General features: G+C 53.8%; 10 protein-coding genes across 10 annotated transcripts; 4 read left to right on the top strand and 6 right to left on the bottom strand.

Moving 5' to 3' along the window:
- Positions 1–298: 298 nt before the first annotated feature.
- AB675_2242 (uncharacterized protein) lies at positions 299–1,910 on the top strand (the record flags this gene model as incomplete). Its single annotated transcript, XM_018142197.1, has 4 exons — positions 299–352; positions 482–773; positions 914–1,375; positions 1,447–1,910. 4 exons carry the CDS (start codon positions 299–301, stop codon positions 1,908–1,910), a joined length of 1,272 nt encoding a protein of 423 aa, XP_017994844.1.
- A 1,194-nt stretch (positions 1,911–3,104) lies between these two features.
- Positions 3,105–5,228, top strand: AB675_2241 (uncharacterized protein; the record flags this gene model as incomplete). Its single annotated transcript, XM_018142196.1, has 2 exons — positions 3,105–3,817; positions 3,875–5,228. 2 exons carry the CDS (start codon positions 3,105–3,107, stop codon positions 5,226–5,228), a joined length of 2,067 nt encoding a protein of 688 aa, XP_017994826.1.
- A 335-nt stretch (positions 5,229–5,563) lies between these two features.
- Positions 5,564–6,963, bottom strand: AB675_2240 (Short-chain dehydrogenase/ family 16C member 6; the record flags this gene model as incomplete). Its single annotated transcript, XM_018142195.1, has 5 exons — positions 5,564–5,927; positions 6,008–6,233; positions 6,290–6,409; positions 6,465–6,556; positions 6,608–6,963. The coding sequence occupies 5 exons, from the start codon at positions 6,961–6,963 to the stop codon at positions 5,564–5,566; spliced, it is 1,158 nt and encodes a 385-aa protein (XP_017994834.1).
- Positions 6,964–9,640: 2,677 nt separating this feature from the next.
- AB675_2238 (Prolyl 4-hydroxylase subunit alpha-3) lies at positions 9,641–10,534 on the top strand (the record flags this gene model as incomplete). The annotated part of the gene is made up of 1 exon (XM_018142193.1): positions 9,641–10,534. One exon carries the CDS (start codon positions 9,641–9,643, stop codon positions 10,532–10,534), a length of 894 nt encoding a protein of 297 aa, XP_017994831.1.
- Positions 10,535–10,758: 224 nt separating this feature from the next.
- On the bottom strand, positions 10,759–11,663 carry AB675_2237 (uncharacterized protein; the record flags this gene model as incomplete). Its single annotated transcript, XM_018142192.1, has 2 exons — positions 10,759–11,065; positions 11,116–11,663. 2 exons carry the CDS (start codon positions 11,661–11,663, stop codon positions 10,759–10,761), a joined length of 855 nt encoding a protein of 284 aa, XP_017994825.1.
- A 660-nt stretch (positions 11,664–12,323) lies between these two features.
- On the bottom strand, positions 12,324–13,962 carry AB675_2236 (putative transporter; the record flags this gene model as incomplete). The annotated part of the gene is made up of 4 exons (XM_018142191.1): positions 12,324–12,348; positions 12,405–13,712; positions 13,763–13,806; positions 13,855–13,962. 4 exons carry the CDS (start codon positions 13,960–13,962, stop codon positions 12,324–12,326), a joined length of 1,485 nt encoding a protein of 494 aa, XP_017994838.1.
- Positions 13,963–15,404: 1,442 nt separating this feature from the next.
- Positions 15,405–16,313, bottom strand: AB675_2235 (putative NADP-dependent mannitol dehydrogenase; the record flags this gene model as incomplete). The annotated part of the gene is made up of 1 exon (XM_018142190.1): positions 15,405–16,313. The coding sequence occupies one exon, from the start codon at positions 16,311–16,313 to the stop codon at positions 15,405–15,407; it is 909 nt and encodes a 302-aa protein (XP_017994857.1).
- A 642-nt stretch (positions 16,314–16,955) lies between these two features.
- On the bottom strand, positions 16,956–18,640 carry AB675_2234 (High-affinity nicotinic acid transporter; the record flags this gene model as incomplete). The annotated part of the gene is made up of 4 exons (XM_018142189.1): positions 16,956–17,099; positions 17,154–17,922; positions 17,978–18,304; positions 18,360–18,640. 4 exons carry the CDS (start codon positions 18,638–18,640, stop codon positions 16,956–16,958), a joined length of 1,521 nt encoding a protein of 506 aa, XP_017994851.1.
- Positions 18,641–19,561: 921 nt separating this feature from the next.
- On the bottom strand, positions 19,562–21,458 carry AB675_2233 (Uracil permease; the record flags this gene model as incomplete). The annotated part of the gene is made up of 4 exons (XM_018142188.1): positions 19,562–20,087; positions 20,148–20,915; positions 20,966–21,342; positions 21,393–21,458. 4 exons carry the CDS (start codon positions 21,456–21,458, stop codon positions 19,562–19,564), a joined length of 1,737 nt encoding a protein of 578 aa, XP_017994842.1.
- Positions 21,459–23,123: 1,665 nt separating this feature from the next.
- On the top strand, positions 23,124–24,665 carry AB675_2232 (uncharacterized protein; the record flags this gene model as incomplete). Its single annotated transcript, XM_018142187.1, has 1 exon — positions 23,124–24,665. One exon carries the CDS (start codon positions 23,124–23,126, stop codon positions 24,663–24,665), a length of 1,542 nt encoding a protein of 513 aa, XP_017994858.1.

Here is a 24,665-nt window from a genome sequence, read left to right as displayed (position 1 = left end):
ACCTTTCTTCGTTTAGTGCCTATAATTTCGTTGCTTGTCGATAAGCTAAGTACCAAGGATCGAGCATTGCCCACGCCTACTGTGGTACAGTGTGGTAACAATGCCATACTCAGGGCTACTTGCGATCGGCAAGTTCCTTGATCTTGCACGAGCCGTTGAAGTCTGGACCGCAGATAATGTTATATCCCACCTCATGTATGCGCAGGCCTCCTCCCTGTAGGGCTGCTTATTCTTCGATTCTCCTCCCCTTCGATATCTGCTTCCCTTCGTGTTGCTCTGGCGTCAACAACATTCACAGATGGCAGAACAAGATGTCAAGGTCAATCTCTTCATCAGCCGTCAGGGACAGAGCGTAAGTCCTTCGCAGTTGTTATATCAGCGACAGCTACATCCTTCCGCACCGCGTCGCAGACGAAGACATTACAAGCCACCTCTTCTTTGCGCGGATTTCAGCTAATTTATCTTCTTTGGTATTGAACAGGCACTCCTGTGGATCGAGGTTGTTGCCGCCCTTGGGTTCGTCGCCTTCCGAACGTGGATCCAGTTTCGACACAACAAGAAGCTTTTCAGCAATGATTATTTGATACTCGTGGCCATGGTGTTGCACTTCGTTTCAGCAATCATCTCGCAGCTCATGATACCGCCAATGTATGACGTACAAGAATACCTAGCCTATATGCTCGTTGGTCAACAGCCGCCAGGAGACTTCACGAGTCGAATGTTGTTGTATTTGAAGTACCAGTTCACAGTCCTTATTACATTCTGGTGTACTCGTAAGTCATCTTCGACGCTTTTCGCTGGCCGGTGCCCTCCCGACGCTCAGGCAACGTCAAGCGAGCTCCATCAATACGCTCTGCTAGCGGTGCCATCGATCAAGAAACACCGTCACAGGACTGACTGACGGTCATTATAGTATGGGCGGTCAAGATCAGTCTGCTGCTCTTCTTCTGGCGCATGTTCGACTCACTACATACGAGGATGCGTATCTTCTGGTACATTATGATGTTCGTCGTTGCATCGACACTGCTTACGACTATCTTCCTTCAACTGTTCGCCTGTGGATCACCCAGTGCCTTCTTCAAGCTTGGCGAGGAAGGCTGCAGTTCGGATCGCGAAATCTACCTATCGAACCTGGTCTTCTTGTTCAGTGCTGGGACGGACATCGCATGCGATGTGTTGCTGATCATTATCCCGTTTCCGCTACTTTGGAAACTGCAGGTCAACGATCGGCAGAAGGTGATTTTGGTGGTCATCTTCCTGCTACCCTTGATTCCAATCTGCTTCGGCATTCTCAGATTGGTCTTCTGCAATCCGACAAGTGGTACGGTGAATGTGGTGAAATTTACATTTTATAGCATGCTGGAGAACACCGCAGGTAAGATACTGACCTCGTATACCACCTTCGGGGCTCTGAGCACCTTTCATGGCCCACTGACAATCCAATAGCAATCATAACCGGTTGTCTGCCAAGTTTGCGCCTGTTCTTCCTCCAGAAGTCTGGCGCCACTACGCGCGGAACTGCTGGATACACTCACTCCGCCGGCATGGGTGGTCGTGGCGGTTCGCATACCTACGGCAACGCCAGTGCTCACGGCCTTGACACCAAGAAATCCATCTTCAGCTCCGTCACTGCGACATTGACCGGCCATCAGTCAGACAAGTCCGGCCACATACCATTGACCGATATTGGTGAGAATGGGAGACTGTCCGAAGAGAGTCGGTCAAGGATACTTGGTAAAGGAGAAGCAGAAGCCGCCGGCAATGGCGGGAGGAGTAGCCTACCGATGCAAGTAGTGGTCACAAGGGAGTTCAGTGTCAACGACGAAGAGCTGAGGCATAGTTCGAGAGGGGCTGAAAGCTATGGAGATGAGGAAAGAGGACATGGCCACGGAGTCGGAAAGGCTTGGTGATGTGCAACACGAACAAAGAGCGGGGATCAGCTATGGCGGCTACCAGCTTCATTACCTCTCATCGATTTGCGCCAAACACAAGCACATGGGTGACCTGCCATGCGTTTCAGAACCGGCCCTGAGCACCCAAACAACATGATCGGTCATATCGGGAACCGATCTCGACCTTCGAATGCATCGCACATGAGCAATGTTGTACAAGACCTTCAATGGCATCTGCATACATACACACACCGGAGCACATGACGTCTGATGACGGGAGAGGACTGATATTGCGTAGGCCGATCTGGTTAAACATGAGGGGTGATGATATGTATATGTTCAGTACGCTGAACAAGCTAATGAGAAACGGCCTTTTCTTCGTCTTCGAACTGATGAATAAAGTAGTGAACCGATGGCCATGGTAGTAGCAATGCCGGTTAGGGGAGCAGCTAACTGCCTAGGTAATGACTGGTACTAATTATGATGCCAGTGGGTGATGTGTGATTTCGTCATCGACACGAGTGGCGTTCGGCGGTCACGCTTTCCCAATCGTGGCGGCTGGCCAGCACTTCGTGGAGCTGTTCTGCCAGGAACACAGCCCTGGAGCTGCTTTGTCCAATATCATACATGGGAAGCGCTTTCCTACCAGAACAGATATCTCTGCCCGTGTACTACTTGATGGTAGGTACCTGCATATTTCTGCATGTCGATGAAAGTATATGCAGCAGCGACCATGATGCATAACTTTGCAAGCTTCTGGAAGCTTTCACTCAACTCAGGCGCCGAACAGCCGGTGGCTCCGAGTCCCAGCCGGTTGCACCTTTCACCTGCCGAATGTCGCCTAAAGCAATGAGGCAAGCTCGTTCTTGGCGCCTTCTTAGTTGCCTTAGGGTTTTCTTTCTTATCTCGGATTCGCCTCGCATTCGCTTGCTACGGCTTGTGATTCGATCATCGCGCAGGCCGTTGAACGCTGTTCCTGCGCAGCGCTGCGAAAGCGCACCAAGATTGGGTAATGTCGCGATAGTACGGTGGTACTCGCGCGCATTCCAGAAAAGCTTGGTGAGCCGTGAGCACAATGAAGCTGGGGTAGTGCTTGCCCAGCTCGGTTCCTGACGAAACCTACATCATAGCACCGGATCCAGGTTTTATGTTGCTTCTCGCCTTTGTGGCGTGGGTTCGTGGTCGAGACAATTCCCTGAATTCTTGAGCAAGATGAAGGCTGCAGTTCTTGCAGCGGTAACCGCCTTGACGAGCACCGCCTCGGCTGCTGGGCTCAGCTTCGACATTACAATCGCTGACGGTCTACTCAACAGCAGCACGGATGGACGAGTCCTGCTTCTGATTGCGCCAGCTGGAACGGACCCGCTCGACGACACCGATGTCGTGACAACACCAGATTATTTCTACGGCTACAATGCCTTCGGTGTAGCCAGTGGCGATACTCTTAAGCTCGAGGGCGGCAGCGATGTACAGCCATTGACATCTGTGTACGGCTATCCAAACGTGAGCTTGGATGATGTTGAAGCTGGCGACTATACGGTGCAAGCGTTCATGAACGTCTATGAGACGGTGACGCGCTCGGATGGCTCGACGGTGACATTGCGCTTCCCTTGTGGAGACGGGGGAGAGCCTGTTGGTGGAACGGGTAGCTTGTATACGGAGGCTGTCAATGTGACCATCACAGGTGAAATTCAGGCTGTCGAGCTCACCTTCGACAATGTGACTGCGGTGGAAGACTTCACTGGTTCCGAGATCGGTGGGTGCGCCCAAGCAAACTACGAGGACTGGGAGCAGATCAGATACGTCAAGATCAGGAGCGAGGTGTTGTCCTCGTTCTGGAATCGCGACATGTATGTCGGCGCCAACGTGCTGGTCCCAGCCGGCTACGATCCAGAAGATACAGAGACGCGCTACCCTGTGATCTAGTGAGTTCCTCCTACTGCGAAGCTTCATTTCGGATTCTTTACTAACCAATGGTTCAGCCATCAGGGTCACTGGCCTGGTCCGGGCGGCCTTTACGGCTATTCTCCGATAGCTGTCGGCCAAGCAAACCTCGAATTCATCGACGCTTGGAATAATGGGACAGTGACCAACACGACTGACCCAGCCCCGAAAATCATCATCATAACCATCCGGCACGAGACCCCATACTACGATGACTCCTATGCGGTCAATACTGCTAACCTCGGACCGTACGGAGATGCCATCAACGACGAACTCATCCCCTACATCGACGAGCACTTCAACACCATCGCCGCTCCCTACGGACGTATCCAGGATGGCGGGTCTACTGGCGGATGGGAATCTGCCGCAAACTTGATCTTCCGGCCAGACTTGTTCGGAGTGTGCTTCTCGAGCTATCCTGACAGTATGAGCTTTAACCGCCACCAAGATATCCAGCTATACACAGCCGCGAACGCATACACTTTGGCAAACGGCAGTGATGTCTATTCTATTCGGGAGGCCATCAACGACACATTGGTCAACGAGATCACCGTAGCTCAGGAGAATCACTGGGAGCTCACATACGGCACTAACAGCCGCGCTTTCCAACAATGGGACGTCTGGAATGCTGTCTTTGGTGCGCAGGGCATCAACAGCTACCCTCTGGAGCCTTGGGACAAAGTCACTGGCGAGATATACTCTGAGGCTGTTGAGTACTGGAAGCCAATGGACTTGGCCCTGTGGGTCACCACAAACTGGGACAATGAATTGAACCTGGGCGAGGTCCTCGCAGACCGGATCTTCATATACGTTGGCAGCTGGGACAACTACTTCCTCAACGAGGGCGTTATGGAGTTCCGAGATCAGGTCGATGCACTTGGGGGCGAGGGCTGGGCGAATGTGACGATATTCGAAGGCAAAGAGCATGGCGGCAACTATCAACTTCGCACCACCTGGAATTATTTACAGTTCGTCGTGGACTGGGTTGAAGCCCATGCTCCAGATGGCGAGACACCTCTTTCGCCAAACGTCACAGTAGCAACATCCAGAGGCAACAAATGGGAAGACGTGATCGCGGCTGGAGGACACCAAGCAGCTCTGGACAGGCAAGCGGATCCAGAGTTGACGGCCTCCAATGGAAACTTCGTGGCTAGTGTCGGCAGGTGGGATTCTGGTGTCAAGTTGGTGGCACAATGGGTGGTTGACGGTGCGCCCGAGGGAGACTCGATTACTGTCACGCAAGGAGAAGAGTTGACCTACCAGCAAAGCGGAAGCGGATGGAGTGGCTGGAGCTCCTGGGGCGGCAGCAAGGGATCACTTCAGCTGCTCGTGACTGGCACGAAGGGGGGGTATGTGGACGAGACGAGAGCAAGTAATGTTGTCAGCTTGTGAGCTATATGGGAGGATCTTACGCTAATCTCATAATGATAATGCCATACGGCTGCTCAGAAAGAAGCTGTTCCGCGAGTGAAGTCGAGGCGACCAGGCTTGTTGGAGACCAAACTCTTTCTGAGTATTTCCACACTGCTAGCCTGACTCCATCAGATAACACTGACTGTTCAGCGACGACACGATTGCTCAAATCCAATCACTGGCTCTGCACGCAGTCCTCGACGACCCGGTACGAGCCGAGAGGATATCACATCTGGCGAGCGTCTCCTCAACGCTGCACTGAATCCATGACACAGCTTCTGCCTTCGCCTCCCGATCCTACAGCATTGGGCGCCTTAGTCAACCTTAATCCCTTCCTGGCCCAAGCCATCCTCATCCCCAAACCGGAAGCCCGACTCGCGGTCACCTCTCTTCCATGGATATCCGGCTAGCACGTCCTGTATCCACAACGGCCAGCTTCTGATATTCTTGTACCTGACTTGATCCTTGGGCACGAATATCTGACCAGATCGTCCGGAAAGAACTTGCTCAACGATCAAGTCTGTCACGTTGGTCGGTGGATCCGGAATGATGCCGTGCTTGGCCAGCTGGGGCTCTGCGGCTTTGGTGATGCCTGTTGAGTGCCAGGAGGGATGGACTGAAGTCGTGTTGATGGAGTGACCGGCGATGCCGTGGCGAGTGAAAAGTTCGGCGCGAAGCCTGTGAAGCGAAGGTCAGCATACACTCACTGGTCAGGGCGATGACACCTTGCGACAGAGGATGTTGAAGCTGACTTTCACCTACCATCGTTCAGGTAAAGAGCGCCGACCTTGCTAACGCAATAGTCGAGCAGACCGGGTGCAGCAACAAAGCTGGCCATTGAAGCAATGGTTACTATATGTCCCTTCTGTGCAGCCAACATGCCTGGGAGGAACTCCTTGATGAGAAGGAAGTGCGAGGTCAGATTGACCTTCATGAGCCGGTCGACAGCCTGAGCAGGTGTAGTCGCAACGAGCTTGCCGTTTGCTATGAGAGAGGTGCTGTTAGCATATGGTCCCACTGCGCGGAAAGAAGGCACGTACCGATTCCTGCATTGTTGATCAATACAGTTGGGTCACCGTGAGCGCTGCGGATCTCTCCGCAAAGGTTGATCAACGCCTCGAAATCGGTCACGTCGCATTTGTAGAAATGCACATCTCGTACTGAACGATTACATTAGCAGTTAGCCCACCACTCGAATGTAACACAACGACATACACCTTTCGAGCTCCGGCGGGAAGTCCTGGATGTCGAGTGCAATCACTCTCGCCTTGGTCGCGAAACTCTTTACCATCTCGTATCCAAAGCCACTGTACGAAATTCAGTGAAGGACCCCAGCGCCCTGAATACAAAGTAAATACCTGCTACCACCCGTGATAACGACCAGCTCGCTCTTTTGAGCATCGCCGAATCGCCAGGGTGCACCTGGTCGTCGAAGATACCAGTAGTTTCTGGCCCATCGGTCAAGCAGTTGACTGATGCGGCCCCATACCCCCAGAGCAAGCAGTACCTTGAGCAGCTTCACTGCCTGGGCCAGTTTGATGTCGCCATTCTTGGCCAAGATGTTGTTGCGAAATGGAGCAAGGACCTTTTCGCGATATTGAGCCGGGGCACGGGTCAATAGGTAAAGCAGAGCTCCGCTAAGGAGAGGTTCGCCGGCAGTGTAACGCAGAGCAGTGACTGGCAAGAGGGCTGCTTTCACCACTGTAGCTGCCATCGTTGACTGTATGAGCCACAGTGTTCTGTGGATGTCGACAGAGTTGAGTAGGCATCCACGAAGGTTTTGAGGAGAACGAGGCAGGTGCGTAGAGGCCGAGGCTCATGCCATTGTTCAAACGTGGCGCGGCCATGTCTGATGCAGGAGCGGGGAAGGAGCGGCAAAAATCGATTCGCGAGACGCGTCTCAATCAGCCAACAATCACCTGTGTCCAGACACGGCAACATTGATGAGTGTTTTCGAGCTCTTGAAGTTGCCTCGGATTCTGCCGCGGGGTATACTCCACGCCCTGGATGGCATATCCGACGCCTATAAGCCGATCTTGTTCGGTAAAACTGTGGGTCCAGGTCATGCTTACCTCGGCGAGGTCATAGTTGAGTGACTCGACAGTTCCTTTGAGGTCGCCCATAGCTCTGTGTTGGGTCAGGGGAGGCACAGCGTCGTTACTCGACCGCCATGACCTAGAAAGCGTCCAAGAGATCAATAGGCCTATAGCCAGAGACTGCATGCTCATCGGTCCTTTGAATTAGGCATCCACCAGCAGAGCACTCCACGGATGGTGCTCAATTCCCCGTCTGGTCCCCGCAGTCACCAAGCCCGATTGCTTCCCAGAGCTTCACCGAAGAATTCCAAGCTCAGACTACTTACAAAGTTCTTGAAATGGCCCTTCCTGAGTGGCACTTCGACCACCAAATATTCACTTGGCTTCTCGTGTCATGTCCAGGAAGGGGTGCTGGCTCATTCAGTAGACCATGGAAGGGCTTCGGACACTCGACTATCTGCTAAAAAGGCGCTTCGTGTCACTGTTGCTTCATGTGAACCTTTTCAAGCCCGATCAACAGCACTGTTCATCTCAGAGCTCATCACGAACCCGGTCGGAGACCCTTTTGTTGCCAAAGAGCCCCGATTTCTCCAGCCAAACTTGTCCAGCTCTTCCACCAGCGGCCTTACCCTCTAGGATTCCCTGCAGGAAGGAGTCCACGTTTTCCGCTTCGATCTCCCAGTCTTGCGGCATTGGGTATACCTCCGAGTTGATGACTCCTTCCACCGATAGCGCCGGCAGCTCCAGCTTCGGGTCGAGTTCTAGTGCGCTGAGCAGTTCTGGATTCTGGTCTGAGTTGACTTGCACGAAAGACACATAGTCCCGCCACCTTTTCGCCGAAGATTGCACCAGATGGGCGACTTCCTCTTGACTCTTCTGGAACACGTATGCGATTGGCTTTTGAAGCTGTCGTCGTCAACAATCGTGTTCAATTTGGTCGTACTGACTTACAGAATACAGTAATTGAACTTTTCTCCGATTGAACCTATGAACAGCTTGCTCCGCGCACGAGTCGAGCCAGCTGGCTACCTTGGAGACATCATTGAGGTCCCCTCCGGTTAGTCGTGACCATGGTAGTGGTCGTCGAAGGTTCAAGAGAGCGTATGACGACTGTGCCCGCTTATAACATAGCAAAGCTGGTGACGGCCCAAGAGCCTCCGTAAGGAATCCATTGACTTCACCCACCAGGAGTCGCCGGGGGTACGAGTCAGCGATACTCAACGTGAGTGTCTCCAGACCACTGTCGATTCCCGAGGAGATCACGATGTTTGAGTCAGAGTCGAGAAATGCTTCCAGATCTTCGACCGAACTCAGGATCCTGACTGCTGGCTTCGTATGCCGTTTTAGAGCGGTGTATATCCTTGACATGGTCAGCTTAGCCACAACAATGGACAGCATTCCTACGCTGCAGCATCTCGCGGTCCCCTATACCTCACGGTTTCTGTATCAGGTCCGAAGATTCGGATAGTTGGCCAGCTGTGAATGCCTAGCTGTGAGCATCTGTCTGTCCAAGCCTCATTGCAGCAATCGACAGTTGCAACAAGCGCTTTGACACTTGCTGGAGTGCTCTCCTCAAGAGCGACTGCCACTGTCCGTAATGCTGCTGACACCTCCTCGCATGTTTGACATCTACTTTGTCAGTACCATGTAGTATATCCGTGGCTCGCAACTTACGACTGAGACTATCGAGCCGTCAATTTCTGCCTACCGATAGCCAGTGACACCACACAAGAGAACGAAATCGCTTACCGTTTGGACTGTATCAAATTAGTCTATGGGCCAGCATACGATACTGGACGTCCTTACATGATATCAGTAGAGGCTGATCTGCTTGCAGAGCCGCATCGAAGTCTTCCAGACTGATGTACTGTTGGAGAGCACTCTCGGCCCGAGCCAGCCACGCAAGTGAGCTCAGCAAGGTGATCGAAACGCTGTAGCTCCTAAGTATCATGGTCGGCAACATCTTCGTTGTCCAACACCAGCAGAGCCAACGACGACGAGGACGAAAAGGCGATGCATTTGCAATCCTGTCCCATCACAGAATGCAGTCAGCATTCAGTCATCTCATTACTCAACAGTCGCGCATCATTGCTGCTCGTCGGCCATGAAACACGCTGAAACACATCGTGGTAGTACCCTGGTTTCAGGAGACGCGGCCTTGGCCCCTTGCGCCAAGCCTCTTTCGAATGCATACCACAGGCTTACTATGCTCCCTGCGATAAGCAGATGGGGTACAGGTCATCGTTGTCGTCGTGAAGACGTTGCTAGCAGCTGTGCAAAGTCGACCACATTGATTGCCTGTGACGCGCCTGTGATCATCATAGCGATCATGCTCAGGACTCTCACCGCGGCCTTATGGCCGCGCACTTGCCCAGACTGAGTGTCGCGAAAGCGACCCAGGAGCCTCTCGCCGACGCAAGAAACCCTGATCTATGTCCGCCACACACCTATACCACACATCTGATATCGCTCTCGCCACTAGTAATCTATATTCCCTCCTTCCTCAGCACATCCGAGATATCCCATTTGCAATCCACGCCACTCAGCGCATTCGAGCGCTCCTCAGTCGCCGACTCCTCCGGCGCACAATCCTCTAACGCCACCACTCGCACTTCGTCGTCCACATCATTATCCGCCAACTCATCGCCGCACGTCAGATGCATTACCGAGCGAGCCCGTCAATTCCAGTCGCTATCCCTGGATCCAGCCCATATCGAGCCGCTGCAACTGGTCAAGTACGGCGCCGGACAGCAGTACCACGAGCACACGGACTGGTTCACGAGTCCATCTCAGGCGACCTGGGAGGAGCACGGCGGCAATCGACTGAGCAGCTTCTTCGCGTACGTCGAGGTCAGCGACGACATTATCGGCGGTGGGACTCGGTTCCCATTCTTGGATGCGCCTGGTGCTGAGAGGCACGGGGAAGGCCTCGGCACAGGCGTGTTTCGTGATCCAGCTATGGGACTCGGGCCTCCCGGGGGGCCAAACGCGACTGAGAGGGCGAAGCGTGAGGAGGAGTGGTGCAAGTGGATTGACTGTAATGAGCCTTGGGAGAATGGGTTGACGTTTCGGCCTGTGGAGGGGAGTGCAGTGTTCTGGGTGAACTTGCTACCAACAAAAGGCGGAAAGGCCAGAGTGGGTGACGAAAGGACCGTACATGCGGGACTGCCTGTGCTGAGGGGTCGGAAGATGGGTATGAATATCTGGACCCGGGAGGGGAGGATGAGTGGGAAGTACCGAGGAGAGTGACTCTCTTAGGCGGCTTTCGTACCAGAGTCCCAGTACCATATGTCCAAATTGCTCGGTCCATCAATGTGGTCGTCGAGAGAATGCTGCAAATCACGACCTGTGCTGATGTAGTGAGCCTTGCAGCACTCTGTTGCCGGATTTCACACCTGCAAGTTAACCCCAAGGCAATCGACGTGAGGCACGACATGGCTTATCGACAACGTTGCGAATGTTGTCCGAGCATGTCAGTCGATGAGGCAGTTTCCGATGGCCTTTTCTGTTAGGCCCATCTCGACCATCGCTATCGAGAAAGCACGGGCGATATCCCATTCGCCGTCTTCGTTCGGATGCAGCCCATCCCACCCGTCTGGACAGTAATCGGGCTGACAGCCGTAAACACGATTGAGATGCACCAGTTTGATCATACTGCTTGGCTCACCCTTGTGCTCGATCCTGGTGATGTTCCCGATCAACCTGCGATTATACTGTTCCGTCACATTCACAAGATGCTCACGAGTCACCGACTTAGCCAGTTCTGGTGCGGGACAGTCGCTACCATGAACCTCAGATCACTTTTGACATCTCTGGCGTTGTCGACGAACTTCTCGAAGTGCTCCATGAGTTCATCGGCAGCCGCACCCATCCACGACAGGTCATTGAAACCCATCATCAGCAACACCCAGTCTGGCTGGTGGACTTTGACCCAGCCGGCGATCGTCAGCTCGCTCCAGCTCAGGGGCCGACCCCATGCAGAGGCGTGGGCGCAAGAGCCGGCCAGAAACTCTGGGTCAACACCGGCGGCATACTTGCCTTTCATGTGGAAGACGGTGTTTGGATTATGGTCATCGAGGAAGGTGCCATTGAAAGGGCCGACGAACTGAGGCGTGACGACGGAAACTGAGGATCGTAGGTATTGCCAGAAGCGATAGCGCCAGGTGTATTGACCGTCCTTGCCTTGGGACATGGAGTCGCCGACTATCATCGCTCGAAACGAAGGGTGAACGATGGGCTCTTGCTCGGCGGTACTTCGGTCTGATGCCGATGCTGATAGCACAGCGGCCGAAGCTGCGGAAGAGGAGAGTGTTGATAGACTGACCGCTATCGCAAGGACGAGCGAAAGCCAGCGATCCCAGCCATAAGTGGCGACCATCGTGACGCACAACAACAACTGTCGCCCACAATCGTCTAACGACGCGCAGAGCTCAAGACGTCAAGTAAGACATGACAGAAGGATGGGATCACTCGCCTGCGCAAAGTCGGGAAGTACAGATAGCCGTAGTTCCAGATATGTACCTCTTGGGTCTATTGTATAGCGGCATGTGGCTGGTGATCCCGCGCATCACGCAGAAGTTGGCGGACCAGGGGAGTTCGCGTGGTTCGTGAAGTGTGGCAACAGCACACCTTGGCGATGATAATCATTGGTCGGAACCCAAAATCTACCTCGGTCAGCACAATGGTCATGGATTGTGAGGTTGTATCTGGCGGGGCACTACTGTAAGCGAGCATGAACTTGTTTGCAAGAGGACATCCGCTCGCATTCCAATGATGATAGTCAATCGTTCGACTCGTTGTCAGAGCTGTCCATGATCTGCGCTTCGGGCATATTACCGCCGGGGAACGCGAATCAAAAGTCCACGTGGAAGACGCCAGGAACACTTTCGCGCAACGTTAAGAAGGATATGTAGCTCTATGGTCAAGTCGGGAGACTGCCGTAAGGGAAGCAGCGAACTTCTTCGTTGATCAATATCGACGCTTCTCAACAGTCATTTGACCATACTTCGAGCCTTCTGATGTTCCCTAACTGACTGGTCTACAGAGTGTACAGGAAGTCAGGCCTGTGTTTATGTTAGCAAATTTGGAGCGCGCTGAAGCCTGAGAACACCAAACATACCTCCTGTCGCCAATCAACGCAATTTCTGCGGCTGACTTGCCCTGTACAAGGTGATCCCTCTTGCCGGCCACTTTGGCAGCGTTCTCGCGCACAAGCAGAAACCTGTGCACGATCGAGCCACCAAATAAGAAGACTGCAAGGAATCCCATGCAGATGCCGTGACCGGGAAGAAAGCGTGGGGCGTCCTTTGTCTGATATACGTTCGAGCCAATGACGCCCTGCATGTTGGACCATCCGATGACGATGCCCATAACAATTGCTCTCTTGAAAGTGCCGTTGGTGTTGTTCGCCGTCCAAGCAATCGTTAGCGGCACACATGGGTAGATCGCACCGGCAGCGAGGTACAATGCGAAGTACTTGACGCCGGAAGATACAGGAGACATCAGTAGGATGAATCCAAGTATACCGGTTCCGGAGGTGGCCATGGTACAGTAGCCGCGCTGGCGTGTGCGATCAGCAATCCACGACACTAGTACCGTGCAACAGGCGGCCACAAAGTATGGCGGAACCGTAAGTAGCTGTGCTTTCGTTGAGGAGTACCCTAGTTGTCGCACAATGGTAGGTAGTGACAGCGACACGGCATACAGAGAACAGCCATTGCCCATGAACATGCTTGCGGTAGTCCACGTCTTCCAGTCCTTGAGGGCCTCCCTGACTGAGGACCACTTAAAGCTCTCGTGCTCTGCAGAAGCTTGTTGATCGTCCTTCAGGCGGTAGTAGACTCGCAGTCGGTCTTCCTGGCTCAGGAACTTGGCTTGGTCGGGGAAGTCGCGGACCATGAAGTAAGACGCAGCTCCGATCACTACCGTCACGATGCCTTCTAGGATGAAGATCCATCTCCACCCAGCTTTACCAGCAACGCCGTCCATCTCCGCGATGCCAGCAGCCAGGAGGCCTCCGAACGATCCTGCTGCTGCTGCACTGGAGAAGAAAATAGCTGACCTCAAGCCGAACTCTCCCCTTCGGTACCAGCAAGACAAGTAGAATTGGCAGCCTGGGAATAGGCCTGCCTCAGCCATACCAAGGAACCACCTAGTGGCTACGAGCCCGCCAAAGTTCTCGACAAAGCCAATACACATGCAGCAGATACCGAATACGACGACGATCGACGAGATCCATATCCGTGGTTGCAGCTTCTTCAGAAGGACGTTAGAAGGGGGCTCGAAGATGCTGTAGCTTATGAAGAAGATCGCTAGGGCCAGGTTGTATTGACCGGGAGTGATCTTAGTATCTCTCTCGAGACCAATAATGCGGGCATTGCCTATGTTTGTCCTGTCCAGGAAGCTGACGAGGTACAGCAGACATAACCTGTCACACGCCTCAATAACTGATCTTATCTCCTAGGGGGATCACCTAACCATGGCACCAGGTACATATCGATTTTCCACACAAGGGCTCTGTCCTAGAAGTGAATGAGCCAATGGTGTTGGCAAGACAAATAGCCACGCACCTTCTTCGCTCGCTCTTCCTCCGATAGCCCTGCATCTGGATGTGGAGGTACATTCTCGTCAACCTCCTTCGTGACCTCAGCGATGGGTGGCTCTTTGATGTCGTCCATGGTGAAGGGTTAAGTCAAGTCGCGCGACGTGTCAAAGGGGTGATACAGATGGGCGCGCCGACTATTTGTAGAATGCCCACGTCTTGCCCTATCTCTAATCCAACGTCCAGACCATTTGTTGCTGTATTCCCCTGCCTCGGATGTGATAACAGCTCGACCCTTCGACCACATGGCAGTGGACATCCCATCGAGTTGCATATAGTACGCGGACCAGTAGGATGGTAGCCTTCCAGCAACCGTTTCGGCGTTTTGCTGCTCTGGTAAAGATCCGCTGTAGTGCCAAGTCGCTGTGGCTGGGCTTGTGTGAATGCTTCCCCCGCAAGCCAAGGTTTGGGCCCCGGAGACCCCTGGAGCCTGGATCTTCCCCGGAGCCAGATAGACGGTGTCTCGGAGAATGGCGACGAGAGCGCATCGCTGCTGAGCAGCATTGAAGCTCTCATGCGCCAGGAGTATGTCTGCTGTCCGTCAAGGTACACAGACTGCGCAAAAGGGCGGAAAGTCTTCGCCATATCACTCCTTATCTTCTCTGCTCCATTGCCAAGAGGAGATACCAGAGCCCAAGAAACTGAAGGACTCCCGGCCAAGGCTCGGCTTCCCAAGCGATTCCATTATTCATCGCAAATATTCATCTTACCAACAGCTCGGGGATTGCCATTTTCGCCGTTTCATTGTGCCTTCCTCTTTGGTCAGGATATCGATGACATGTTGAGTCTCGATGAATGGAAGAGGCGTTTCGCATCACCAGTTTGACGGGTGCACATCAGGCATTCCATTTGCTGGACAACGACAGCACGCTTGCGCCAGACCTAAAAACGTCGTGTGGCATTGACATTCTGCCGATCGATCGGACCCAGTGACTCGGAATGCGCGAGCTCCTCATCGTAGTAATGTTGTCGAAACATGGAAATCAGCACGAACAGCAAGAGCTACCTTATCAAAATTGATTTTCTGAACGCCAAGCCTCGAGTGACGCCTGCCCCGGTGTAGCAGCGCACGGTGTATCCAGAGTACAACATTCGGTATCATCAAATGCATTGCATGAGACTTCACATCTCGAAGGCTGATGCATACAGCTTCACCCATTGGGGCGCGACAAGTACTGACAGCCTGGTCTCCTGCCGTCGTTGAAACCCTTGACGACAGCAGCTGTCAGAGTATAGGTGTAGGCAAGTAGGATTCCATCGCCCACTCCAAATCTAGCATTCCTCACGCTATAGTCGTATATATATGAGCTTCGCCATGTTGGAAATCAAGTGCAGTGGCATCTTCAGTCGTCACGGACTATGAAAACGTTCAAGGGCCGCAGGACGCCTTGGAAACCGGCGTTCCTGCGAGTGTTCTCAACACATACTCATGTTGCGCATTGTTAGACCACATCTGAAATGCTCAGCAGTTCGACGATCATTTTGACAACGTCACCCCTCTGAGCTCTGTCTACCAGCCTACCACGCGCCAACAATCCCAGCAATCGGCAAGTCAATCCCAGTCGTATAACTCGCACCCTCCGACAACAAATACACATACGCACCACCCAGCTCCCTCGGCTCCGCTAACCGCGGCATGCCACCATAGTACCGCATCTTATCAGCCCAATCCGGGCTCTTCTCAACATAGTAGGTCATAGCCGTCTTCACAAACCCCGGACTCACCGAATTGACCCTGATCCCACTATGCGCCCACTCCATGGCCAAAGTATGCGCCATGTTCCGCACCGCAGCCTTGGTGCCTCCGTACGGCGCGGACGGCGCGGCTCGGTTCGGCCGGTAGCTTGTCATGGAGGCGGTAAAGACGATTGAGCCCTTGACGCCCAGCCGTTGGAAGGCACGCGCGGCGGCTGTGGCGCAGAAGTAGGCGCCATAGACGTTCAGGTTGAAGAGGTCGTCGAGCTGGGCGCGGGAGAAGTTGAGAGCGGGCTGGTGCTTTGTCATTCCGGCGTTGGCGACCATGCCGTGGATCGCGCCTGACCTTTCGATTATCGTGTCGATGGCGGCGGTGACGGACTCTTCTGAGGTGACATCGCACTGGATGTATTGCAGACGAGCAGTACCTAGTCGTTTCTGGAGGGCGGCGAACTCTGGGCCTGGGGCATACAGGTCCAGGCTGTAGATGATCGCGGCGTCGTTGGCGAGGCAGACCTCTGCGATCCCGAGGCCGATGCCCCTATTGGCGCCGGTAATGGCAATGACCTTGCCCTCGAGCGTAATCCGCCAGTGGTGGTCATCAGCGGGGCGTGTTGAAAGAGGTGTGGTCGGCGATGAAGGCAATACTGGAGCGTCTGTGGTGGCGGAAGGGTTCTGGGTTGGGGGTGGTGAGCTATTGCTTTGCTCGGGATCGATTGCAATTGGTGGCATGGTGCGTTAGGTTGCTCTGTAGGCTTGAGATGGTGCTTCGTAGGATGGCAAGTCACTGCAAGTGTATGCGTTGAGGTCCTCCTTGCGTTGTGAGTGTTCTTTGCTGGTCGAACACAAGATGCTCGCTCATTTTACTTGCTTCATATACACTTTCCCCCGGACTATACTCCGCCAAAAACACCTTTCGCCCACCCGATCGGAGAGAAAACGCGACACCATCCTTGTGGCTCTGCGTCAACTCGATGCTGCCTTCGCACGGAAGCCCGTAACAGCTGATCGTGAGTCGGGCACGATTGCCGGCCAGGCCGACCCAGTCACCCGGGAGCGGGAATGGTGCACGTAACGAGGAAGCGTTCAAGATGGACCTGGAGCTGGAGCTGGAGCTGGTCGGGATGTTCGAGGATCGATCATTCCAATTCCGGGCATGCTCGGCACCGTCTGGGCTTGGCCTTCTGGGGGCATCCCCACACGAAGAGGCCCCGAAGCGAGCACTTGGCTATCTATGGATGTCTGCGCTCGAATTTATCATCGCGAGAGTTCGAAGTGCGAATTCTCCGAATGAATGCTTGGAAAGATCTAAGTAGTTGCCTGGCACACGAGTCAACGTGCACCAACACAGTCCCGTCCCCTAAAGGCTCACATTTAGTTCTTTCGTCTCCGTAGTATGGTGTTCAAGCCAGCATATAGCACCACTCCCAGACCCAACAAGGCAGTGATAACGCCGAATCCCATAATGTACTGCGGCTTATCCTCGATCGGGAAGAGGTATGCTCCATAAATTTGGGCCTGTAGAACACGTTAGTCGTCTCGCACTGGCAAGCGTCGACGCAGAGAACTTACCAAGTTGCCAAATGCATTGACCAAGGCCAAGGCAATAGCGCGAACTTCAGCAGGCATATCGCCAAAGGTGCTTGACGCATAACTCAAACTGAGAGCGTTGGCAGCCCAGATTCCCGCAGCCATAATAACCAACATGGCGTACCGAGCCGTGAAGTTGAAGACAGTACAGACCACAACCCCAGTGACCCATGAGACCGTCAGCCATCCCGCAATCACGTAGCCACGATAGCTGACGATCCGGTCGGAGAACCAGCCTGTGACAAGTGTGGTCACAAAAGCCACAGCGAAGATGGGTGTTGTCATATACTGAGCAGTGATTCGGTCCGTATAGCCGAGACCATTGACGAGCGTAGGGTAGAAGTAGGACAATGTGGCAGACCCAACGATGACCATGTAGCCGACGATCAGAGCCCACATTCTCCAGTCTTTGCAGGCCATGACGATAGACTTGCGCTTGCCCATGACTTCGTTAGGGTCCGAGCGGACATTGACGTTGTCGGCCTTGAGGCGCATGGTCGCGATGTAACGTTCTCGATCGGTCAAACGGCTGGAGTTGGCGGGAAAGTCCAGGAGGAGGAAGGCGGCGATCCCTGCGAAGCCGATCGTGGCAACACCTTCGACGATGTACAGCCACTTCCATCCACGGATTCCGTGCGCGCCTTCGAGGCCGCCAGTGATTGCGCCGGCCAGAAGACCTCCAAAGGCACCGGAGAGGACAGCTGCGCTGATGTACACAGCGAATCGCTTGGATTGTTCTTCTTTCTTGTACCTAGACACACTGTCAGCTCTTGTTGCTTCAGAGCGCATTAGAGTTGAAGGCTTACCATGAGCTGATGATCAAGAGAATGCCTGGAGCGAAGCCAGCCTCGAAGACGCCAACGAAGATCCGTAGAACGACGAGATGCTCGAATGTATTGACCGCAGCCATGACGCAAGTCAGAGCCCCCCAGATGGCCATAATTGTCGGCAAATAGAGAGACGGCTTCCATCTAACCAAGATCATGTTCGAAGGAGCCTCGAACACGACGTAAGTTACAAAAAACACGACCAAAGATATGCTGTATTGATTCGAGGACAGACTCAAGTCGTCAGCCATTCCTGCCAGGCGTGCGTTGCCAATGTTCGTCCGGTCCATATAGCTGAAAAGATACCTGTGCGGCAAGCATTAGATCCAGAACAGCTGACGGAGGGGTTGCATGCACGTACATCAACCATATGGTGGGGAGAAGAAATAGATCTATTTTTCGGACGAGCTTTTTCTCTTCTTCGGGCGTCCACGATTCCATGGCATCTTGGTCTGAGCCTTCGATCTCAGCAAGCTCAGCGTCGAGCTTGCCATGCGCTGGTTCGGTAGCCATGGAGGTAGTGTCTGCGGAACTAGTCCTAGAGTTGGCGTTGATGTTGTTCAGGTTATAGTCCAGGTCGGTGTCTGGCTGTTCGACGTCTGTGTGATGATTGACTTGTCTTGGCTCTTGATCAACGACCATGAATGTCGAGGTAGATGCTGGTCACTTCTCCTGAGGGGCCATGTTCAAGGAAGTAGTGCTTTATAGTAAATGCTACGAGGTCCAGATCTCGATAGCTGTCCAGCATCGTGGCCATGCCGTCCTCGTGTTCGACTATGCGAGAGCCGTGTTCAGCCAGCACCTGACCTGACCAGGTACGTCTCCGCGCTTTCAGTGCCCGTAACGAGGTGTTGCCAGGATAATGCGGGTTCCACGGATCTGATCCCCGATCAAACGCTGGACGCGGGGCCGACCATGGGCGGTTTCCGATATTTCGCGCCGTGGTACCACAATTTTGGGACATCAGGTGCCGATCTGATCCGTCTTGCCCCAGAATTTGCTTTCCGCTTATTGCTTACTCCGCGCTGGAGAAGCTTGGCGGAAAGACTCGTGACGGGCTCGAGACGAGTCAAGTCTGGGCGAGAATGGATTGAGATAGAATGGGATGGGATGGGGTGGGATAGAACGGATGAAGGATGGAGACGGGAATTCGATGCTAAAGTCCAGAGGCTGTCTTCGCAGTATAAACACCGCCCTTAAGTCGGAGAGAGCTTTTGGCAAGTGCCAAGCCGCCCCTATCAGGAAGTCTTCATTGAAGCGTCTTTCTGCAGGTGTGTAGGGCGATGAGGTCTTGTAGTCCAGCAGCCGCTGTTTCCAGAACGCCGAGGTATTGAAGTGACCGTAGAGCCATCAGTGATCTCCGAGTCCGTGGTAAGTGTTGCAAGAATCTGGCGGTAGAGACCTGGGAAGAATCAGTCTACATCTACTATTCTCATATGCTAGAAGCTGTATATGATCTCACCCTGTATGTCCGATCGACGAACCGTTTCATAAAAGGTGGACGTTCGTCCCAGCCGAATCCATGCCAGTATATGGTCAGTCTAGCCATATCATAGTCAGAGCCTACAGCTTCCGACTGCGAATACTCCACCACTTCTTCTCTCCCCTCTCCGGACTCTCCATCCCAGACGACACGCGGCCCGCAGCCACACTCTCCTCGTCCGCCCCAACCACCAGACTCGGATCCTCAAAATCCCCAACCTCCATCCACCGCCCCGTCGGGCTAAGTGCCGGCGGTGGGAAGACCCGACATAAGGTATAGTACACCCCACCAGAAACAATGAACCCGGTGAAGAAGTTGAGGCGATAGATGTAGGTCGCGCCGATGGGTACCTCAGTACCGACAGCACCAGCGAAGCCAACGACGTTGATGAGGATACCGCAGATGTAGGCGATGTAGCCGCGCCACTGGATGCCGAACTTGCCGTAGTACGGGCCATCGCTGTCGGCGTTGTAGAGGTCACGGATTTGGAGGTAGCCCTTGCGGACAAAGTAGTAGTCGATGATCATAGGCCCTGCGATGCTGGAGAGGAAGACGGAGTAGGCTGATAGGTACGTGGTGAAGTTGGATGCGCTTGTGAGAAATTGCCTATTTGGACAGTGTCAGTCAGCCTGGACCAGGAGCTCGGCGATAACAGGACAGACTTACCACGGACAGATGACAATACCGATCACAGCACAAATATACCCTCCTCGTCGAATATTGATGAAGCGAGGCAGCAGCGCAGTCAAATCAGTACCAGCGGAGATCGAGTTGGCCGCGATGTTGACGCCCAGTTGCGCCACAACGAATGTCGCTGCGATCAAGAATACCCCGGCGCGATCTCCAGCACTGCCTACACCGCTCTCAGGATTCCCATTCGTGATGAATTGCCGCATCAAGTCCAGAGGGTTCCAGACTGCACCAAGGTCCGGGTAGATCACAGCACTGGCACTGCCTGCGATGATTCCGATGAACGAAGTCAGACCAAAGCCCACCGGAATGGTGATCCCTTGCGGCCACAGCGCAGCACCAGGAGTCTTTGCAAATCTTGCAAAGTCAGGATCGTTGACGATGAGTGTTGCGAAGTTAGAGATGCTGGCCATGATACCACCGATGACAGCCCAAGCTAGGTTGGAACCAGTCGCAGTGGCGCCCTGCCGCACGATCGGGCCAACACCTCCGGCTCGGACGCAGCACCAGATCAACAAGCAGATGCCGCCAATGGGAGAGACGATAGCCTTGACCGTGAACAGGTGGCGAATCTTGTGAACTGGGAACCATATGAATGGAAGCGATCCCAGCCAGAACAGAATAAAACCGACGAAATAGTTGACGGTAGCACCCATGGACAGTTCTCTGGTCAGGTTCGGACTCTGACCGAATGAAGGCCAGATACTGGCGATCATTAAGAACACACATTGTCCTCCAATCCATCTGCCTTCCGTCAGTGGACATTATTCATCCAGCGAGGTGGTGAAACTTACGACTGTACACCGTACCAGATGCAAGCCATGACTGCTCGGTTGAGGACGGGCCAAAGGGAACCCCAGATGCCGAAGGAAGCACGATTGACCACAGGAAACCCGATATGGTACGTAGCGCCTATGCGACCCGTTGAGACGATGAAGAAGCCAGCAATCGAGTATCCGACCCAGACGCAGATCCATGCTTGCCACCAGCTCAAGCCGCTTTGCAGCGACGAGGCAGCAATCATCCATGTGTTGATGTTGAAAGAGTCGGCAATCCAAAAATTGACGAAGGAGATGTGCCTCCATTGGCGCCGTGCCGGCTCGACAGGCTTCAAGTCATGGTTTGTGAGGAACAGCTGCTTGCTTGAGAGGCCTGGCTCGGCGGCCGTTTCCTGAATACATGTCAGTGTGCGGTTTGCGAACACTCGTGCTTGCTACTGACCAGTCTCCTCACCCAAGACGAGGACGCCTTTGTGGGTTGTGACGGATATTCATCGTACGCTGCCATCTCTGCGGGAAACTCGTACGGCTGGGTACAATGCTGAAAGGGCAGCCACTCCTACCGTTGGGTGCCATTGAGAAAGTTATATCCTACTCGTGTGCCATCGTACCCTTCGTGTGCCAAGAGATAGAGAGGAGGAGGCACAGCGGGCCAAGCAGACCAAGAGAAGGCTTCACCAGATATGAGCCGCTGGAGGAGATTCCGCCGAATGAGAAGTCGCGTGAAAAATATGCCATGGTTCTAGTTTGAACTTCAAATGCTTGGACCTACCATTGATTGGAGATGTGGGGGATTCGATTTTTGTGTTACTCGATGCCATCGAGTAAAGGTGGGGACCAGATCGAACAGGTCTGGAGACTGTTCACAGGTGCTCCCATTGCCAACGCATTCCCTCGCCTTTCACAAGAATTCGATACCGCTTGGCATTTGTGTACTGACCAGGCACTGATAACGGCTGCTCGATACCCAAGTATGTGCCAACCCTGAGAAGAGGCGTGTGCAGCCTGCTGTGTAGACGCTGCAAAGAAGTAAGAAATGCCGAACAAATCGCGAGACTTCCAAACCACAACTTAAGCTGTACGCATCACGCGTCGATTGATCTGGGTCTGTCCGAAAAGTCTGTCTGCATGGCGCTCGGGGCAGAGTAGCAATGGTCTGAAGTATGATCGCAATGTTCCGCGAAGTGCACAGCCCTTGGATCGCACTGATGAAGAACAGCAGCGCGACGACATGTGCGCGTGGATGTCGACATCGACCGGTCACTCTCATGGCTCCTACGTAATATGGAACTCGGGAGTTTCCTCTGAGAATGTGGACTCGTCGTCTAACGTCCAATCCGCGGTCTTTGAACAAAACGGCTATGAGGTAAGCACCAGACCTAGTCTGTCGCGAGTGCACAGAAAATCATGATCTGCAGTCGACTGTTGTTGGGGGCTAGCTTACGAGTCAGCCATTGAGGATCTGAGATGGCCTTTTGCTAGCGGATGGACCTTCCGAGGTGCAATTGGCACAACTTAAGATTTAGAACAAACTCGAGGTGAGAAGCTACCTCATGTGCGCGCTGATCAGGAAGGGGCGTTGAGTTAAGTGTTTCGTGAGGAAGGCGCCAGCAACGCAACGCGCCAGTGTCGAGGTTCTTCCACGAGCAACTATCTTGCGATGTTGATGAATTTCGCGCGACTGTCTGATCACTCAAGGTCTAGGTCAGACGAACCGCCTATTGGATGGTCGGTTAGGGCTGAATTAGACCTGGCCGATGACGACGTTGGCGCCGGGAACCTGGCATTTACGAGTGCTGCATCCCGGCACCTTTCATGTCAATGGGCATACTAACAAAGCTTCAACCGCCCTTTATTAGGCAAGCCCTTCCCTTTCGCCGGGCTCGCGAACCGGTCTGCAGCATCTTCGACGTGCAAGAGGAATGCGACATCAGTATCGCGTAGAACCAGCAATCAGAGCCAAGTCTCGCTCACCTCTGCAGCTCTATCTCCCAAGTGAGCGGCTCTATCATCTACGTATGGTGTAGCGATTTTCGCAAGCGAAGGCGGTCAATTCCAAGACCGCTCGGGCCTTCAAAAGTCCTGCGGTCAACCTCAATATGAACCATCGGCGCCGATCAGCACTTGAAGCGGTCTCCAGATGCTAGTACAACGTGCAATTCAACCACCACATATGCTGGGCGACGCAAAGGCAAGTTCAGCGCCGCCTCGGCCAGTAGACCAGACTCAACTCGCGACCCGGCTCCCCGTGACGAGACCACGATATGCCTCCCAACCGTCGCTTCCTACACGACCGACCCGCGCATGGAAGCTAGTTGATGCCAATAAGATCTTGACGAAAAGGAAGTATGTCAAGAGGAAGCCCAAACCGGAGGACGCGAAGCAAAGCAGTACGGAACCAGATCAGACACCAGAACAAGCAAAGACCGAGTCCTCGGAAGACTACCGGTCTGTGAGAAGTCTCTCGTGGCCCAGCCCCGAAGCAGACACTATCCATACAGGAGGACTTAGAGGGAATCCATTCGCGTGCTACCCTTCCAATACACCTACTGTCCACCGGGCGCTGGACTTTCTGGTCAAAGAGATAGGTGTGAATGCTGTGCCTGGGACTGTGCACAAAGATGGCTTTTCCCCGAAAGCCGCGGCATTCATGCAGATGGGGTTCCAACACGATGCAGTGTTTCATGCTGTCGTAGCGTTCGCTCGAGCATACGACGAGGTCGCAAACACGGGCTCAACTGATCCATCTGCACCTGTGCTCTACCACCGAGGAAAGGCTACACAACTGCTTTACGAGCGCTTGAAGGACCCAGCGACCAGAGCTGACGATGCATCAATCTTAACCACATTTCTTCTGGTCGACAACTCATGGCGCTATGGAGAAGATGAGATCGGTAAAGCCCACTACGGAGGTCTTCTGAAGATGATCGAGATGCGTGGCGGGCTCGAGAACACCGACTTGCCTCCCGCCCTGAAAGCCTCCGTCGATTTCGGAAACGTGACCAACTTGGGTGATCAGCTATCAGAATCTACTGCGCCAGAGCTGCCTGACCTGAAGTACTGTGGTCACCCTTTCCCAGCACAAATGTGCGGCCTGATCGCCCGACTCCCCGAAGGCTACGCTCAAATCGCCATGCACGGCCAGCTGAGCTTGGAGACCATGGCGACTATCATCTCATTACGTGAATGGCTCACCGCCGATCCCGCTGAACGAACACCAGCTCCACACCGCCAGATTGGTGCCGCTCGACGATGCATGGCCTCCTCCAAACCGCCCGACGGCTCACGCGTCGAAGAAGCCGTATGCTTCGGCATCGTCATCACCGGCATGCGCTCTTTCCACGCACGATTTTCGCGCATGGATCAATCCTTTCTGGACCGCATCGTCACGCTAGGCGAGCAGTTTGACAAAGTCGCAAGCAGCAAAAAGAAGCACAGGATACCTGAACGAGAACACGTGGCGTATTTAACGATGGTAGCCGTTGAGGCGTCCGACAGGTGCATTGAGTTGCAGCCGCATGTCAAGAAGCTTGTGGATCTCCTCCTGGCGCGGGAAACTTTCGCGCGCTCCTGGGCGGGTATGGAGGCGGCGATCAAAAGGTTCTTCTGGGTGGACTTCGCGGCGGACAAGTGGAGGGAGTGCTGGCTGAAGCATCTGAGGCGTGTTGAGGAGGAGAAGCAGATTAAGAAGAGGCAAAGCAAGAGCCCTGGCTGA

This window comes from Cyphellophora attinorum (genome assembly GCF_001299255.1).
Source record: "Cyphellophora attinorum strain CBS 131958 chromosome Unknown Contig48, whole genome shotgun sequence".
NCBI lineage: Eukaryota > Fungi > Ascomycota > Eurotiomycetes > Chaetothyriales > Cyphellophoraceae > Cyphellophora > Cyphellophora attinorum.
This window is presented reverse-complemented; position numbering and strand designations above follow the sequence as displayed.